Source organism: Copadichromis virginalis, linkage group LG2 (genome assembly GCF_057382275.1).
Source record: "Copadichromis virginalis isolate Kocher_CV1m ecotype Utaka linkage group LG2, C_Virginalis_male_GT1.1, whole genome shotgun sequence".
Lineage (NCBI taxonomy): Eukaryota > Metazoa > Chordata > Actinopteri > Cichliformes > Cichlidae > Copadichromis > Copadichromis virginalis.
In genome coordinates, this window is record NC_140619.1 from 18212374 (window position 1) to 18231353 (window position 18980).

Below are 18980 nucleotides of genomic sequence, written 5' to 3' on the forward strand. Positions count from 1 at the left end.
CTGATTTAATGTGGTTTTATTGCTCAGGTTAAACATCCAGGAAAACAAATCTGAGAACCTGCAGAAGATTCATGTGGCTTCTGTCCCACACAGATTACAGACTTTAAATATTCAGCACAGAGCCCTGACAAAATCAACACATCATTACTATTATTATTTACACTCTGAACATCTACCAGGACACAGCGACCCTCTCAGAACCGTGGTTATAGTTTGGTTACTTTTTTACCCACATGATGAAAACAGAGCTTTCACCTTTCTGATCAACTCTTACAGACATCGCACAGTTGTTCGGTTAGAAACTCTCTATGAGTGGGGTAAATATTTAGAAATCCACACCCACCTGAACCAAACCCCTACCCGACCAGGAAGTGGATGTTGTTAGGAGGCTAACACTGATTGTCATTAGCTTCTAAACAGACTGCAGGAAGTAGATTCACAGACGAGTTTCTGCTGCACGCTCTTTGTCTCACTGCAACACAAATACAATTCAAGGAAAGATTAGATGAAACTCCAGCCACCTTCAATGTGAGCAGAGGCCATCGCGGAACACCTGGAAACAGCTGTGAGGGCGGTCTCATGTTTGTAGCTGCCATGAAACAGATTCCGTCCGATTACTGTGAGCTGACAGAAGGTTTTCAGAAAGTTGTGAAAAGGTTTGTGAGATCCAGCAAAGCGAGCGCAGCTGCATTCAGAAAGGTGTCCAGCATGAGTTTACCTGATCAAACAAACCAACAAACAGTAAACCAGACAGAGTCCGCCATCTTTACGGCTCCTCGTCGTCACTCTGCTGCGTCTTCTCCTCGCTCAAGCAGCTCTCATCGATGTTCTCCAGAGAGTCAGCTCGCTGCACCGTCAGCTCTGACACGCTGATGCACGGCAGCGTGTTCTGCTCTGGGAACATCCATGGCTTCAGGCCCGGGTTGTGTTTCCTCTTCCACTCCGGGTACTTTACAGAAGCCTTGTAGATCTTCCTCATAGCCTAAGATGACCAAAATGAGATGGGACAGAAACACATTCAGATGGGTCAGAGACACGTTCAGGACACGTTCAGATGGGACAGAGACACAGCCTGATGGGACAGAGACACAGCCTGATGGGAATAGAGGTCGTTTACCTTTGGAGCTACAAACTGGGACACCCTGTTCACCACCCACTTTGGTAAAGAACCTGCAGACAGAGACAATGGTGCCGAGGGTCAGGCTGAGTCAGTTCAGTTTAAACATGAAGCACAGATCGAGTTTACAGAGAGAACATTTGTACATAACACACACACACACACACACACACACACACACACACACACACACACACACTGTATTTGGCCAGTAGAAGAGGTACTGTATTTAGTACTTCTTCCACTAGCCACAGGTCTCACCTCTGGGGTCCACCTGAGTCAGGTAGTAGAGGGTGGAGCTGGTGGCTCCGTTGGACTGGATCAGGTACCCCGTGAGCAGAGAGACGGCTCGGACGTAGTCCTTCTTTGGAGGATATTTCTGAGGTGGACAAAGGAGCAGTGAGTGATTGACTGCACTGTCCACTTGGCAGATATAACCTCACACATCACACCTCAGTGTGCATCTGTATACTGATGATACTGTGCTCTATTCTCTGGAGTGGTATTTACAATTAAAACTTTCACCTACTGATCTGAAGTCTGTGATTGATTGTGCAACCATGAATCTGCTGGGGTCTGACTGGGTCCTAGTGATAAAGCTCCCCTATGGAGTCTGCTCTTCTAATAAAATGTTTTTGTGTCTTTATGCTCCATATGTCACTAAATGAGTATAAAACCCACCAAGTCACAGTCAGAGCAGTGAAATACTGACCGGGTGTTTGACCGAGTAGTTGATGATCATGTAGTCGTTGCCGAGTGGAAGCCAAGATCTCATCGTCACAAAGTCTCTGTTTTTCAGCGGGCTCGGGCATTTCCCTTCAAACAGAACACAAACACATCCACAAAGGTTCAGACAGAATCAGATATTTGGCAACTAAAAACCAGCTAACCCTTTTGGACCAGCACAGACTCCGGCTCAACCTAACCTCAGTTTGATCTGAATTAAGAAGCAGAAAGTTAGAGGCCGCCCAGGTCCTTTAGACCTGAGTCTATTAGATAGATATGATACAAACCACTGCAGCGCAGTACCTGTAATACCTACAGCATGTTCTAATCGCTCTAATAGGATATTATGGTCGACAGTATCGAACGCTGCACTGAGGTCTAGCACTGCTATGCAGATGATACCGAGCTCTATCTGTCCATGAAGCCAGATAACACACGGCAATTAGTTAAACTGCAGGAATGTCTTAACCTCCTAAGACCCAAACTCTTCCACAGCATGCATTTTTAATTTCTCTTTGATATTTGGGCATTTTTTGATTTTTTTTTTTTTTTTAAACCTGATTTTTGGGGTGGTTGGCCCGGAAAAGGCCCAACCACAAAAATGAGATCCACATGAGGATATTCATTTAAAATTTCAATAGAACAGTGGCAGTATGTCCTCATAAGTGGATATCAGGCCCATGTAGAGCAAAATTTTGTATTTCGGTCTAGACAACCCAAAATGTGATGTCCACATATGTGGACGCCAGGTCCTAGGGGGTTAAAGACATAAAGACCTGGATGGCCACTAACTTTCTGCTTCTTAATTCAGATCAAACTGAGGTTATTGTACTCGACCCCGAAAAGCCTAGAAATATGGTATCTAACCAGATTCTTACTCTGGATGGCATTACCTTGGCCTCCAGTAACACTGTGAGCAACCTTGGAGTCATTTTTGACCAGGACATGTCCTTCAATGCACATATTAAACAAATATGTAAGACTGCTTTCTCTCATTTGTGCAACATCTCTAAAGTTAGAAATATCCTGTCTCAGAGTGACGCTGAAAAACTAGTTCATGCATTTATTACTTCCAGGCTGGACGACTGTAATTCATTATTATCAGGAAGTCCTAAAAACTCCCTGAAAAGCCTGACAGACACAGTCTCTACTTTTAAGATTAGGCTTCAAACTTTCCTTAGTTATGCTGCAACAGGTGTAGGCTGCTGGGGGAGTCCCACGATGCACTGCGTTTCTTCTTCACTCACTATGTGTTAACAGTCCTCTCTGCGCTGAATCATACCTGTTATTAACCTCTGTCTCTCTTCCACAACATGTCTTTATCCTGTCTTCCTTCTCTCACCCCAACCAATCACAGCAGATGGCCCCGCCCCTCCCTGAGCCCGGTTCTGCCGGAGGTTTCTTCCTGTTAAAAGGGAGTTTTAACAGGAAGTGCTTGCTCATAGGGGTCATATGATTGTTGGGTTTTTCTCTGTATGTATTACTGTAGGGTCTACCTTACAATATAAAGCAACTTGAGGCGACTGTTCTTGTGATTTGGTGCTATATAAATAAAATTTAATTGAAATTGAATCAAATCTTTATTATTATTTATGTATTTATTTATCAGCAGCCACGGCGTAGCCACAGCGGGCTGGGGTGATGTGCCCACAGGCTCTGCCGGGAGCCAGCTGCGCCATAGCGGGCCGAGCCCAGGCCCAGAGGCCCAAGATCCCCCCCGTCCCCCCGGAAAAGGCCCAACCGGTTAGAGTATCTTTTATACCTGTCATTTGAGTGTCATGTTAAACCACATCACTGGGTCTCCCTACTTCCACAACATCGATTGCTACTTCCTCTTGTTCCCTTAGGTCTTTGTCCACCATTCACCTTATTGTTCCCTCTGCCTGTCTCACCATTCTGGTGCTGTGCTGAGGTGTTTTATGGCATGTATTACATCACCGCTCAGTAAAGGAACTAACAGGAGTAATATCCCACGTCTGCATTGACCGTCAGCCTGCCGATGTCATACGTATCGATCATGTTGGTGTCCCACTTCTTCCGGTAGCTGGTGTCATGGAGGACGTCGTACAATGTCTCTGCTGTCACGTCCTTACAGACTATCCTCATCTGAGGCACAGAAAGAGAGAGGGAGAGAGTCAGGCAGAGGTTAGGACCAATCACGCTCAACTCTAACCACCAGTTTCCATGATGGTGTACTGTGACATTTAGATGTGCCATGGGATTTTATTACTTGAACTCTGCAACTGCATGAAATGTTAGAAACATAAATATGTTGGGATTGTAGGAGGAAGACGGGGAACTCAGAGGGAACCCACAGTGATGACTCCTAAGAAAAAAAGTTCATGAATTTGAGTCACCTGGTGTCCAGGTTTTCCCTGGTAGTGCTATCTTTAAGGGGAGGGTGTGATGACCCAGGAAACAGCAGGTGTGCTGTGTTCTACAGGAGCTGATTGGAGTGCTGCATGAGCTACATCCACACTGAGTTTCTTCAGTGGAACAGCCTGTCTTGGAGATTCTTTACACCCTTCAGTGCTTCCCAGCACAGGATTATCCCATACTCACAGGAGCACGCTGCTCATGATGAAGAAGGGAGGTCTAGCTCAGCTATTGAGGAAGCAAATATAATACAATCTTATTCCCTTGCCACCAATATTCATGGCTAATGTGCAGTCTGAGGAGTAAATGAACTGCATTTGAATGTCACACATTTATGTGACTTCAGGGATACATGTCTAATTGCATTCACAGAGACTCACAGATCTTTTAGCTGATAAACTTCTTAAACTGTTTAAACTTGATTTTAAACCTGTGGGTTAAATTTTAGACTCTTTAACTAACAGGTCTCCGTGTGTGAGAGTCAGCATCTGTTTTTCTAATCAGCTGAATTCTTCTATTGGGTCACCACAGGGATGTTGTCTCTCTCCGCTACCATATATTTTATACACTAATGATTGTCGTAGTACACAGGCTAACAGGCATTGTAAGCCTCCTCCATGGTGAAGAGTACAGGGAGTGCAGAATTGTTAGGCAAGTTGTATTTTTGAGGAATAATTTTATTATTGAACAACAACCATGTTCTCAATGAACCCAAAAAACTCATTAATATCAAAGCTGAATGTTTTTGGAAGTAGTTTTTAGTTTGTTTTTAGTTTTAGCTATTTTAGGGGGATATCTGTGTGTGCAGGTGACTATTACTGTGCATAATTATTAGGCAACTTAACAAAAAACAAATATATACCCATTTCAATTATTTATTTTTACCAGTGAAACCAATATAACATCTCCACATTCACAAATATACATTTCTGACATTCAAAAACAAATCAGCGACCAATATAGCCACCTTTCTTTGCAAGGACACTCAAAAGCCTGCCATCCATGGATTCTGTCAGTGTTTTGATCTGTTCACCATCAACATTGCGTGCAGCAGCCTCCCAGACACTGTTCAGAGAGGTGTACTGTTTTCCCTCCTTGTAAATCTCACATTTGATGATGGACCACAGGTTCTCAATGGGGTTCAGATCAGGTGAACAAGGAGGCCATGTCATTAGTTTTTCTTCTTTTATACCCTTTCTTGCCAGCCACGCTGTGGGGTACTGCTGTTTTATTTATCTGTATAATGGTCTATGTTCTGATTCTTTAGTTATCCTATTTTGAATATTATATTCTATGTTTCAGTTTATTCTGGTTTAGGGTTTTGTTCTCAGGTTTTGCATTCTTGTGTTTAATGTAGGTTTAGTTCAGTGTCAGTGTCTTCCAGAAACTGGCAGTAGGACTGGGAGTTGAGCTTGACTCCATCCTCAACCCGAAAAGGCCCCACAAGCTCATCTTTGATGATACCAGCCCAAACCAGTACTCCACCTCCACCTTGCTGGCGTCTGAGTCGGACTGGAGCTCTCTGCCCTTTACCAATCCAGCCACGGGCCCATCCATCTGGCCCATCAAGACTCACTCTCATTTCATCAGTCCATAAAACCTTAGAAAAACCAGTCTTGAGATATTTCTTGGCCCAGTCTTGACGTTTCAGCTTGTGTGTCTTGTTCAGTGGTGGTCGTCTTTCAGCCTTTCTTACCTTGGCCATGTCTCTGAGTATTGCACACCTTGTGCTTTTGGGCACTCCAGTGATGTTGCAGCTCTGAAATATGGCCAAACTGGTGGCAAGTGGCATCTTGGCAGCTGCACGCTTGACTTTTCTCAGTTCATGGGCAGTTATTTTGCGCCTTGGTTTTTCCACACGCTTCTTGCGACCCTGTTGACTATTTTGAATGAAACGCTTGATTGTTCGATGATCACGCTTCAGAAGCTTTGCAATTTTGAGACTGCTGCATCCCTCTGCAAGATATCTCACTATTTGTGACTTTTCTGAGCCTGTCAAGTCATTTTGACCCATTTTGCCAAAGGACGTTGCCTAATAATTATGCACACCTGATATAGGGTGTTGATGTCATTAGACCACACCCCTTCTCATTACAGAGATGCACATCACCTAATATGCTTAATTGGTAGTAGGCTTTCGAGCCTATACAGCTTGGAGTAGGACAACATGCATGAAGAGGATGATGTGGACAAAATACTCATTTGCCTAATAATTCTGCACTCCCTGTATTCCCATGGGCTGCCTCCCCATCTTGCCCTGACAGTAGTAAAGGGTGCAGCCATTGATGGTGGTGGATATTCTGTATTTGGGGGGGGGGGTGTTCTTGATAAGCCTCTGTCCTTTGAATCAACTTGTGCTGTTACAACAAAAAAGTTCCAACAATAATTGGACTTTTTCCTGAGGTTGAGAGTTTTTAACATTTCATTTGAAATGACCATTTATTAAAAAAAAAAAAGAAAAAAAAAAAGAGGGTTTTTTTTAGTACCATTGCTTGGCTACAGTAATCTGTCCTTGACCAACCAGACTTGGTAACCTGGTTAGTAAGATTTCAGGGAGGTCTCAGGTCCAGTTTCTGGACAGGTGCTGAGGAAGGAAACATCTGTCATGTCTGAGAGGATGGTCTGAACATCCTCTCTTCAGGTCGTTGGTATAAAGTGCCTGCAGTGACGAGACCACAGAGTGTCTTTTATACCTGCTGCTGATATGATGGTTATTAAAGCTAACCTATAAGTGTTGTTGCCATCACTATTGCACTTTGTTACTGATAAAACTTGGGCTGTTCTTTAATTTTTTAAATGTTTGTGTTGTTTGATGTGTGGACATGTTTCCCATTGGGGACAATAAAGTTACCAATTAGTAGTCTGACAAACTGTCTTAAGACAATTGGCAAACGATTTTCTGCAGCTTAATGCAGACGAAACTGTTTCATTAAGCCCCAAATTAGACAACATCCTGGTTCTTTCTCATTGATGGTGAAAGATGCTGCTCAAAATCTTGATTTTTGATCTTTGACTTTTGATGCTCACATGAAGTCTGTGACCCACTCTTGCTTTTCCACTTAAGAAATATCAATCAGAGCTCCCTGACCTGCTGTCCATCTACACCAAGCAGTGCAAGTCCAAAGCTAGGAAGATTATGATGGACCTCTCCCATCCCAACAATGGACTCTTCTCACTGTTGAGGTCTGGGAAGCGCTTCCGCTCCCTTAAGGCCAAAACAGAGAGAATGAGGAGGAGCTTCTTCCCCCAGGCTATTCGGGCCCTGAACCAGGTGTAGGACTAGACTCTCCCACACATCACCACACGCACCACCACACATTTCCTATAATCCCATAATTCCTAGAATTTATAATCTTTATAATCTCTTCTGCTATTTGCACAGTCTTTACTGTAAATTCCTAAGTTAATTTGTAAATTTTGTAGTAAACTGTAAATATTGTAAAACTTTTCTTCTGTCATTTAATGGTCGGGCATTGTACAGCTACAAGCATTTCACACCCATGTCATACTGTGTATGGTTGTGTGTGTGTGACAAATAAAATTTGAATTTGAAATATCACTAAACTCAGAACTGCTGTCTCCATAAATGAATTAGAGAGGCTTGTTCATGCCTTCATCTCCTCCCGCTTAAAATATTTTGATGCTCCTTTCTCCCGTCTGTCAAAGACTTCTATAAATTACCTACAAGCTGTTGAAAATGCTGCAGTAACACTTTTAAATCACTCAGAAATTCTCACTTCATTGTTAAAATCTTTGCACTGGTTTCCAGTTTGGTTCGGATACCAGTTTAAACTCTTACTTTGACTGCCTTACAAGGAGAGAGCCCAACTTATATCATCCTTATAAGATCCTTAGATCTACAGATCGTGGTCTTCTGGTAATTCCACAGAGCTGTTTGAAAACTAGAGGGGATCATGCTGTCTAAATCTCAGCTCCAAAACTGTGGAACAGTTCATCTCCCCCTCTGTGCACCAGTGGCTCTGTGGCTGAAAACATCTATTCAGGCACACATTTGGATAATAATCTTGTGTAATATGTTGTTATTTTTAATATCCCTGAAAAACACTTTGTAATAGATTCTTGTCTTAAAATGTGCTCACACACACACACACGCACGCACGCACGCACGCACGCACACACATGGAATACTTGACAGATACATTTAAATAACTAAGATTTTATATTTTATGATTTCAGTTTCACAGTGTCACAACTGCAGTGTTGGGGCGGTGCAAGAGAAACCCTTCAGTTTCTTTTGCGGTTTATGTGACGTCACAGTTTTCTGGTTCTGGCTGATAATAGTTTGATTCCTGTGTTTTCTGAATAAAAGAACCAGCGGCTTCCATTTAGTTTTATTCAAATGGCGCCAAATCCCAACAGTGCTGTGTGCTGTAAGGCCAACATCTTAGAATAATCCGCCTCATTCAGAGCTCTCGTGTGGTTTCCTGTTGGGTCTTTTCAGGATAAACCAAAGTGACCTGTTAGCAGAGGAGACACCTGATCAAGTGTTGCTCAGAGGCATCTCAGCAGCTAACCTGAGCAGCTTCACTTTCTCTGCTCTGACCTTATCAGGTGTTCTCAGGTTTCAGTGCTTTAGCATCCGGTTTTATCTCTTTGAACTCTTTCAGGCTCAGACCATCTTCAAACTCGGACATCAGTCATCCTAAAGGGAGCTCCACAAGGATCCATCTCAGGTCCTCTGCTCTTTTATAGTTAGACATTTAACATCTGCTCCATTTCTACTGTGATGACACAAAAGATCATCTTCAGCTTCCTTATTTCAGCAGCTTCACCAACTCAGACCGAGGTTTCTAACAAAGCTCAGCTCAGGTTAGAAGATTTCATCGTTCCCACAAAATCTCCAAAAAAACTAATCACGTGTTCTTATCTAACACAGTCGACCAATATTATCAGCCCAAGACTTTATTCCTTGCACAGGGACAGAAACTTCATCTGTTAGTGAGGATAATCCCTGATAATCTGAAGGCTGTGATTGGCTCTGATTCTCTGTAATAACCAGACTGCAGTCGTCTCCATTCTCCTCCATGAGGTTACCTGCTGTATTGAGTTTTTAAGTCCATCAGGGTCGTATTTGCAGTTCTGGTGTTTTGTTGGACCTGATGAGTTTCTGCATCACGTGTGAGGCAAACAGAGCTACAGTGGGGCAAAAAAGTATTTAGTCAGCCACCGATTGTGCAAGTTCCCCCACCTAAAATGATGACAGAGGTCAGTAATTTGCACCAGAGGTACACTTCAACTGTGAGAGACAGAATGTGAAAAAAAAATAAAATCCACGAATCCACATGGTAGGATTTGTAAAGAATTTATTCGTAAATCAGGGTGGAAAATAAGTATTTGGTCAATAACAAAAATACAACTCAATACTTTGTAACATAACCTTTGTTGGCAATAACAGAGGTCAAACGTTTACTATAGGTCTTTACCAGGTTTGCACACACAGTAGCTGGTATTTTGGCCCATTCCTCCATGCAGATCTTCTCGAGAGCAGTGATATTTTGGGGCTGTCGCCGAGCAACACGGACTTTCAACTCCCGCCACAGATTTTCTATGGGGTTGAGGTTTGGAGACTGGCTAGGCCACTCCAGGACTTTCAAATGCTTCTTACGGAGCCACTCCTTTGTTGCCCGGGCGGTGTGTTTTGGATCATTGTCATGTTGGAAGACCCAGCCTCGTTTCATCTTCAAAGTTCTCACTGATGGAAGGAGGTTTTGGCTCAAAATCTCACGATACATGGCCCCATTCATTCTGTCCTTAACACGGATCAGTCGTCCTGTCCCCTTGGCAGAAAAACAGCCCCATAGCATGATGTTTCCACCCCCATGCTTCACAGTAGGTATGGTGTTCTTGGGATGCAACTCAGTATTCTTCGTCCTCCAAACACGACGAGTTGAGTTTATACCAAAAAGTTCTACTTTGGTTTCATCTGACCACATGACATTCTCCCAATCCTCTGCTGTATCATCCATGTGCTCTCTGGCAAACTTCAGACGGGCCTGGACATGCACTGGCTTCAGCAGCGGAACACGTCTGGCACTGCGGGATTTGATTCCCTGCCGTTGTAGTGTGTTACTGATGGTGACCTTTGTTACTTTGGTCCCAGCTCTCTGCAGGTCATTCACCAGGTCCCCCCGTGTGGTTCTGGGATCTTTGCTCACCGTTCTCATGATCATTTTGACCCCACGGGATGAGATCTTGCGTGGAACCCCAGATCGAGATTATCAGTGGTCTTGTATGTCTTCCATTTTCTGATGATTGCTCCCACAGTTGATTTTTTCACACCAAGCTGCTTGCCTATTGTAGATTCACTCTTCCCAGTCTGGTGCAGGTCTACAATACTTTTCCTGGTGTCCTTCGAAAGCTCTTTGGTCTTGGCCATGGCGGAGTTTGGAGTCTGACTGTTTGAGGCTGTGGACAGGTGTCTTTTATACAGATGATGAGTTCAAACAGGTGCCATTCATACAGGTAACGAGTGGGGGACAGAAAAGCTTCTTACAGAAGACGTTACAGGTCTGTGAGAGCCAGAGATTTTCCTTGTTTGAGGTGACCAAATACTTATTTTCCACCCTAATTTACGAATAAATTCTTTACAAATCCTACCATGTGGATTCATGGATTTTTTTTTCACATTCTGTCTCTCACAGTTGAAGTGTACCTCTGGTGCAAATTACTGACCTCTGTCATCATTTTAAGTGGGGGAACTTGCACAATCGGTGGCTGACTAAATACTTTTTTGCCCCACTGTACAAGAGATCACCAGCTAATCCAGATCAGCTCCTCTGTCTGCCTGAAACAAACTGAACCATCTGAACATTAATCAGACAGACAACTGCTGCCTCCCCCTGTGAATGATTATGTGGAGCAGGTTATTATTAACGTGGAGCTGACCGTTCATGTGGACCACAGGAAGTTTCTCTGTACCATTTCCAGCTCTGCTGCTTTGGTCACTGTTTGCATCGTTGTTGCAGCGCAGCCTGAACGATGACAAACCAAAGTGTTCATGTAAAATATTCTCAGCCAGGAAACACCAGACTGTAATTTCCCCCTGTAGGCATGGAGAGATCTGAGCTCCAGATTTCCACCTGTCAGAGTTTCACAGTGGTCATGTGAGATGGTTTGTTACTGTAGGACGTCACTTTTTTCCACTGCTGTAATCGTGCTGGAGCCGCGGTCATTGATATGGTGATGGCAAGCGCTGTAAACTCTCCGTGTAACTCAATCAGCGAGACTCCGCTCGCCGTTAATCATTCATAAAGTCCCAAGCGCCGAGGCATTGTGTCTGTCACTCAGTCCGTCTCTCCTGCAAGAAACCTTTCAGCTCACTCAGGAGCTGAGCCAGGGTCTGTAGTTCTACGCACTGCCTTGCTTCACAGCACGTTGGAGACGACGAGCAGAGGTTCATTTACTTCAGATAAAATAAAGACACCACGATTACAAAGACCTACAAGTTCCCCCCGAGGTCGTGCACACGTCCCCTCCCCCTTGAGGTCATCCACACGTCCCCCTCCACCCATCATCTCCAGCTTTCATCAGCAGGGCGAGGTCATTTATGGTGCTGGAGAGTTTCATTTACTCTTTACAGCCTTCAGCAGCAAGAGATGTGACTCGCAAACGGCAGAGACTCCACAGCCAGTCACATAAGATGACAGAAATCAGCTGAACAGGTAAAACAGCTCTGTCAGTGCCCAGAATTACCACAGCGCCCTTCAGCTGGTGATAACAGGAGTATCACCCCCCCCGACCCCCACATAGATGGGCTTCTGCAGGTCAGACGTGAGGAAGCAGCCCGTGTTTTTGACTGGGCCATGCAGAAAGCTTACATGGAACCATTAACCAGTAACCAGTAAGCATGTCCGTGTTTGAATCCACGTGTGCTAGGAAGACAAATCAGACTGCAGGACAATGTTTTTAATCTCGGTTTTGTGGTTTTCACATGACGGGAAGCTGTGACTTAGGTAAATCAGCAGGTGATCATGTGACCTGTTTGGTCGCTGGCTCCATCAGCAGCTCTGAATTAGTCATGAGGCAGAAGAAGAAGAAATGCCTCGCTGCTTTCCAAAGAGTTTATAAATTATTTACACACAGGAATCATCATCATCACCTCACCATCACCTCTGTGTACTTAGAACAGAGACACTCCTCCTCGCACTCACACTTCCTCCCGTCTGCTCAGAGACTTTCTGTAATTGGGCCTGGGTCACCAGAGAAAAGACGTGAGAGAGAATCACCCAAAGAAGTCCCTTGAATTCACCAAATACCAGCTAAGCGTGTCATCTTGCTGATGTCTTGACTCAGATGCCAGAGGACACCTTTGGTGTAAACAAGACACCAGCAGCGCTAACAAAACACACCAATTACCTGGTCAGGTAACTGGCAAGACTCAGAACTGGAGTTACAGCCAACGACCAATGACTGTGTCACATTTTAACCACAAGCAAACTTTAAAATGTCTTCAGCTCAGTGAGGTCCATTAACAAGAACTTTCCAATCTTCTTATCCAGGTCATGGCCAGGCTGGAGCCTATCACAGAGGTGGGAAACACCTGGATGGGCTGGCAGCTCATCACAGGGCTAACCCAGAGAGAAAGACAACGGTCACACTCACATTCACTAGTAGGTCTACTTAACTAACTTAGAGTCACCAGGTAACTTCACATGAAGGTATTTGGAGTGAGCCTTAATGCTGAATGCTCACTTCACTTCTCTTCCTTAGGTGTGGAAATGCTGGTGTGCACATCCACCTGCACAACACCTGGCTCATTTATCACCATCCATAAGTGTCCTGCAGATTCGCTACAACACTTCCAGCAGCTGAACACGAAACAACAAGACTGTATGCATATTTATCAGATTTACTCTCATTTTTAAGTTACAAGAACATTTTTTATTAAATAACCTTTGTATGTTTTGTGTTCTAATGTACAGCCACATGTGTTGTTTAACCACAGCCAGTCACAGTGCAATGGTAGGGATGGACAAGAGGAGTGAGATGACTGTAAGTACTACAGGAAGGAATGATGGCGGATTCAGGAAACTGAAACAATGAAAGAGGTTATAAATAGATGCAATATGGTGCAAATCTAAAAATCTTTTGATCAAGAAATACACTTAACTGTTACAGATATTAATTTGATCGAGTCTAGATGGCCCGACCAAGTGATATACGCAGCCTTTAACACCTATTGTGGCAGAGTACTTAATCACAGGACAATACCGGCTCAGGTTATTGAGATCATTCAGGACTTCTGGGGGGTATGTTATAACACTTCAAAGGAGAACTTGATAAGTGCGCACAGCCCAAAATAATCAGTGTCCCCATTGGGTGCTGGCGTATGTATAACTGGGGGTGATTTCAGATTAGATCACAAGATGGACTGCTCAACAGGTAAAGAGTAGCAGGTGACCAAGTGCCACATGACTGGGAGCGGCCGGCCCAGGTTCCAGTGTGATGCACGGCCCTTTGCTGCTGTCAGCTCTGTTCAAGGAGTTACCCACATTCAGTTTCGGTAATACTTTTCTCAAGTGGACCAAAATCATATCCAGTGACCCACCCGTCAGGGGTGCCCTCTTTCACCTGTTTGCCCTTGTTCTCAGGAAGAATCTCCTTCTCCAGCAAGCTATCCGACTTTCCCTCTGCAGAAATCCTCAAATTTAGAGTCGCTCTGACTGAAGCCGAGAGCTTTGGTTTCACTCGTCACTGTCCCCATGCTGCATTAGCTGCTCTAGCCTGAGGTAGGGATTCAAACCTTCAGTGGGTTGCTGTAACATCAGAGTTCTGTACCACCCACCCTCACAGAAGTGACTGAGCAAAGCTTTAACCTCCTTCACACTTTTCGCCTTTAACTTCATGGAAAATGTTCTTTGTGTATTTGAAAATGAACCTTCAGGTGTGACTGCATCCATCAGAGTGATCCAGCTGCACACCATGGATCTGGATTCAAAACCGATTCAGTCGTCCTTTATTCATATAGCACCAAATCACAGCAACAGTTGCCCAGAGAAGCTTCATGTTGTAAAAAAACAGACCCTACAAAGGAGCTTCTTGCTGAGGAACCTCTGACTTTCCTCAGCACCAGTTTGCGGCTGCGAGTGGGTTAACAGGCTGAAAGATGAAGCTTACTCCGAGGATCGAAAGAGCCTGTTAGAAACTGTAAAAATACTTAAACATGAACAAACGCTCAAGTTTGTTTCAAGTCTTAAAGCACCAAACAAAACTGCACACACTCCATAAAGTGAATGTAGGCAGTCTGGGGGCCCACTGCAGCGTCCAGGACCCAGAGTACTGTGATCCGCCCCTGTTCTCACATCAAACAGTGGCTCCCAAGATCTGATTGGTCGTCAATAAGCTGAAACTGGCTGAGCAGGTTCGGGAGGAGAGCTGGTTAAATGTTTGCAGAGCTGCTGAGGTACCTGCCTCCAGGTACAGGTGACACCTGTCAGGTGGGCAGCATCACACATGAACCGTAACAGGAGTTCTGATGAAGCAGGCCTGTTAACCCTTCTGTTACCCACAATGCACCTGGACCTCTGACAGCTGGCACTTTAATGAGGCTGACGCCCTGTGACAGGTGTAGATTTCACCTGTTTGTACCAAAGTAACACAGATTCACAGGTTGCACCACTTCCAGGAACTTTCAGGTGTTTACACTGAGCAACTTCCTGTTTCCACCTTAAAGATAAATCAGTAAAAGTCATCAATCGATTGATCAGTGATCAGATTTCACCGATCATTCGATTGATTGATGGATGTGTTTCTGTGTTTACAGTCCAAGTACCTCATTTACTCCAGTAGCTTCAGCATCAAATCTTTGTGAATCACCATGGTGACCTCAAACTCCAAAATAAAACAACCAATCAAACTTTCTGAAGAGATGATGACACATGATCAAACCCTGTAGTTAGTGACTAACGGACTAACCAACCCACCGACTAACTGACCGTCTGCGCTAGCCCGTGCAGTTCTCAGAGGAAACTTTCACCATAATGTTTCCAGAGTAACTCTGGGATGAAGTAATGGAGTAAATGTACTCAGTTACTTTGAGTATTGCTTTTATTGTGAAGGAGCGCGGTCTTTTCGCAGTAAAAGCGTCAGCGGTGACGCGGCTCACCTTGAGCTTCTGCACGGTGCTGCTGTCCTCCTCGCGCCCCCACACCGTCACCCCTCCCTTGCTGTAGCGGCTGGTCCAGCCCTCCGTGCTCAGGCACTGCTCTCTGAACGAACAGAAGTCCGAGTCGTCCGGGATTTGCACCGGCATCTCCGATCAGCTGCCCACCGACCTTTGCACCTCACTGCGCCTGCGCGCCGCCCTCACACCACTAACAGGTAGCTGCTGTCCCGGCGGGGGGATGTGAGCGGCAGCGGTTGATGATGCCGCTTTTATCTGCTCCAGCACACAGATAGGACGGAGAGAAAGAGGTCCCACTCTGCTGCTCAAACACTACAATACCCACAAGGCTCGGCGAGGGCGGGGCCTATTGAGCACCTGCTGGACAGGTGAAGGCACAGTTGAAGTAGTCCAGGTGGAAGGTTCACCAATGAGATGGAGGACAGAAACACCAACAGGAGATTGGTGTTTCTGACCAAATACGACTTTTACACGGACACAAAGACACAGAGAAGCTATAAACCAACAAAAAGAGGTAAACACACAAACACACACACATTTGGAGATTTCACCCCGCCATCCGATGGGTGTGGCGGGGTGAAATCTCAATGGTAACTAAGATGTGATTGTCTGTGTGTCTTCCTCCTCCTGCCTGCGAGGAGCTGCAGGAATCAGAGCGGAGGGAGTCATCTGTCTTCGCGCATCACCTTTGAGGCCCTGCAGCGTGCTGCCTTCACGTTCCTTTGGAAATGTGAGCTTCCCCGGCCGCAGAGAGCTACCTGAATCTCTCTAATCTGAGCTCTAGATTAGCTTTAGATTAAAAACACAAGTCAGCGTTTCCGCCTGTCACCTGGTACAGCAGATAGACAGTGAGACGGTGTAGTTTGGTTGAAAGAAAATAGTTCCTACATAAAACTGTTTGCCCTGACCCCCTGATGGAGCTGCTGAGGTTTCAGTATTTATTTTTGGGAGTCAGCTCCATCACGCTGAAGTAAAGGCAGGCATCTCCCGAAAGGTGGAGAGACAGAGGGCTGAAATATGTCTGAGCGCTTCCTTTAATGCTGACTGTTTGATTTCCAGAGGCTCTTGAAGGCATCGATAACTGATACCTGTTCTCCAGGTGAAGCAGTGGGCGGAGCAAAGTGTGTGCGTGTGAGTCAGATCAGGTGTTATTTTCCATCATGTAACTGAGTCTGTAATGAAGGTCAGAGAGGAGGAGGAAGAGGAGGAGTAAAGTGTGATGAAGGTCAGAGTGTCATGTTCAGGTACTGCCTGATCTGTCAGTGAAACAGATTACCTGGATAAGTGAGTGTGATGTGATGTGAGTGTGCCCCCTGCTGACAGTGCACTGAAACCTGCAGAACTCTGCTCCAACCTTTAACTTCTGCACTTTGATTTTCCAGTTCAGGGGTCATTTCCACTGTAACGAACTCAGTGCTGGACTGTCTCTGAAAATGCTTCTTTTGGGTTTGCTGTGGTTTCTCCAGCTGTTTCCAGCTGCTGTGCTTTGTGCTGTACAAACTAAAGCTGCGTGTGATCTCATGTGGTGCTGTCTGTTCAGAGCAGCGTGCTGCATACGTGCACAAGCTTGGCAGATGATGCAAGTTTATTTTAAAACGATGAGACCCAAATTTCATCCATCCATCTTCTTCCGCTTATCTGGGTCACGGGGACGCTGTCAGATCGCCACCTCCTCCAGCTTCTCTGGGGGAACGCCAAGGCATTCCCAGGCTAGCCGACAGATACAATCTCTCCAGCGTGTCCTGGTCTGCCCCGGGGCCTCGCTGGGGACCACCCAAATTTCATTAGCAATTAAAACCATTCATGTACTTTCAACAGCATCAGGTCTCCTTCTTAACACCAATAAATGTGAATTAATGCAAATTAAATATTGTTCAGATATTATTGTTCCTGTTAAGAATGAGATTTCATGCTTTGGTACAAGCAGTATGGTGGCACGGTGGTTGGCACTGTTGCCACAAAGCAAGAAGGTCCTGAGTTCAATTCCACCATCAGGCCGGGGTCTTTCTGTGTGGAGTTTGCATGTTCTCCCCATGTTTGGTGTTTGCATGGGTTCCCTCTGGGTACTCCGGCTTCCTCCCACTGTTCATTTCACATTTAAGGTTGGCTGGATTCAACAATTATTGAGCTTCCTACAAATATGTGTGATGTCATCCTCTTCGTATCCTTTCTAAAATCGCAGGTTTAAATTAATTTCTTGTCTGTAATTATGATGTTGACAAAATGTATTTTAAGCTTTCAGGTTTTCATCATCAGGTCTTCTTATTCTGGTCGCTCATGTAAATCATAACTCCTCCCATCATCACGATTTCTTCTGGAACAACAAGAAAAAATCACAATTCTGTGACTCCTGGTTCTGAAACACTCCTTGTGATAGACTGTTATAGACCGTTATGTGTTTAATTATTGAAAATTAAAGAACACCTCGTCACCTTCCTGTAACTCATGGGAACATGTCTTTGGTGTGTCTCATCTAAAATCAGTGTTTCATCACGGGCCCAGACTGGATGAGCACCACCCTCCTGCTCTGCTGTAGGTGAAGCGGTCAGAGCTCTGTTCCTGGACCATCCTGTTCCTAACCATATACAGTCTTCTGTTGGAATCACCTCATCTCTGCTATTAACTGGAAGAAGGACGTGTCCTTTAAACGTGTCCACAGGTGTGTCCTACCAAAGGTGTCCTTAAAACTGCTATAAAACGTGACTCTCAGGGGTTTTGGAACGACGTCTTATCTGGACCACATCAGGACAGCAGCATAAACTCGTCTCTATCTTCCATGTCCTCACTGTCATGATGGAAATGCACAACTATACTGACACTATCAAACTTTCTGCTCTTGTCCTTTTGTCAAATAAAGCTTTTTTTTTTAAGTGTGCTGTGTCTGGGTAAAGGTTAAAAGTTAGTATGTGAGTGTGTCACGTGCTTCAGAGCTGCAGACTTCACACTGATTCAGCTTCAGAGCTGTGAGCCTGTGCTGCCCCCTGCTGCCTGCTGCCTGCTATTGCTGAGTGTGGCTTTACTTTGTTTCTATTAGATCTAAGAGAGTTCTGTTGCAGTGCTTCCAGTTTAGTGACTTATTGATTAAAATTATATTTTATTTTATTTCATGTATTCAGTAAAGGAAATACCAACTTTTAGAATAAATAAACTCTAAGATTATCTTATGTTATTGTGTGTGTGTGTGTGTGTGTGTGTGTGTGTGTGTGTGTGTGTGTGTGTGTGTGTGTGTGTGTGTGTGTGTGTTTTAAGGTCAGGTCTGAGCTGAACGGTTTGAACTTTATAACACAATCAAACATTACTATGTTTGTTTACACACGTTGATAAGAGGATGAGGTGTGGTGTAATAACACATGTGTCTGTGCAGATTCTTAGTTTATAACAGACTCGTTTTCCTTAATGATTGGTTATTGGAAAACATAAACATTTGAAATTTATGTTTCAGCTGTGTTGTACTCAGAATTATTGCTTCAATCAATCACCCAGTGCATCATGGGAATCCCCAGCAGCCTACACCTACTGCAGCATAACTAAGGGAGGATTCAGGGTCACCTGGTCCAGCCCTAACTATATGCTTTAGCAAAAAGGAAAGTTTGAAGCCTAATCTTGAAAGTAGAGATA

The 18980-nt window shown here is 44.6% G+C and overlaps 1 protein-coding gene and 1 long non-coding RNA gene across 2 annotated transcripts; one reads left to right on the plus strand and one right to left on the minus strand.

The window, feature by feature from the left end:
• On the minus strand, positions 1-15635 carry stard15 (StAR-related lipid transfer (START) domain containing 15). The gene is made up of 6 exons (XM_085472358.1): positions 15345-15635; positions 3802-3949; positions 1830-1933; positions 1379-1496; positions 1118-1170; positions 1-982 (listed from the first exon to the last, which is right to left on the minus strand). The coding sequence occupies exons 1-6, from the start codon at positions 15489-15491 to the stop codon at positions 767-769; spliced, it is 786 nt and encodes a 261-aa protein (XP_085328484.1). The 5' UTR covers positions 15492-15635; the 3' UTR covers positions 1-766.
• A 182-nt stretch (positions 15636-15817) lies between these two features.
• On the plus strand, positions 15818-18417 carry LOC146717157 (uncharacterized). The gene is made up of 3 exons (XR_014922825.1): positions 15818-15876; positions 16004-16092; positions 17846-18417. It is a non-coding gene; the product is annotated as an uncharacterized LOC146717157 (long non-coding RNA).
• The last annotated feature ends 563 nt before the right edge of the window (positions 18418-18980 follow it).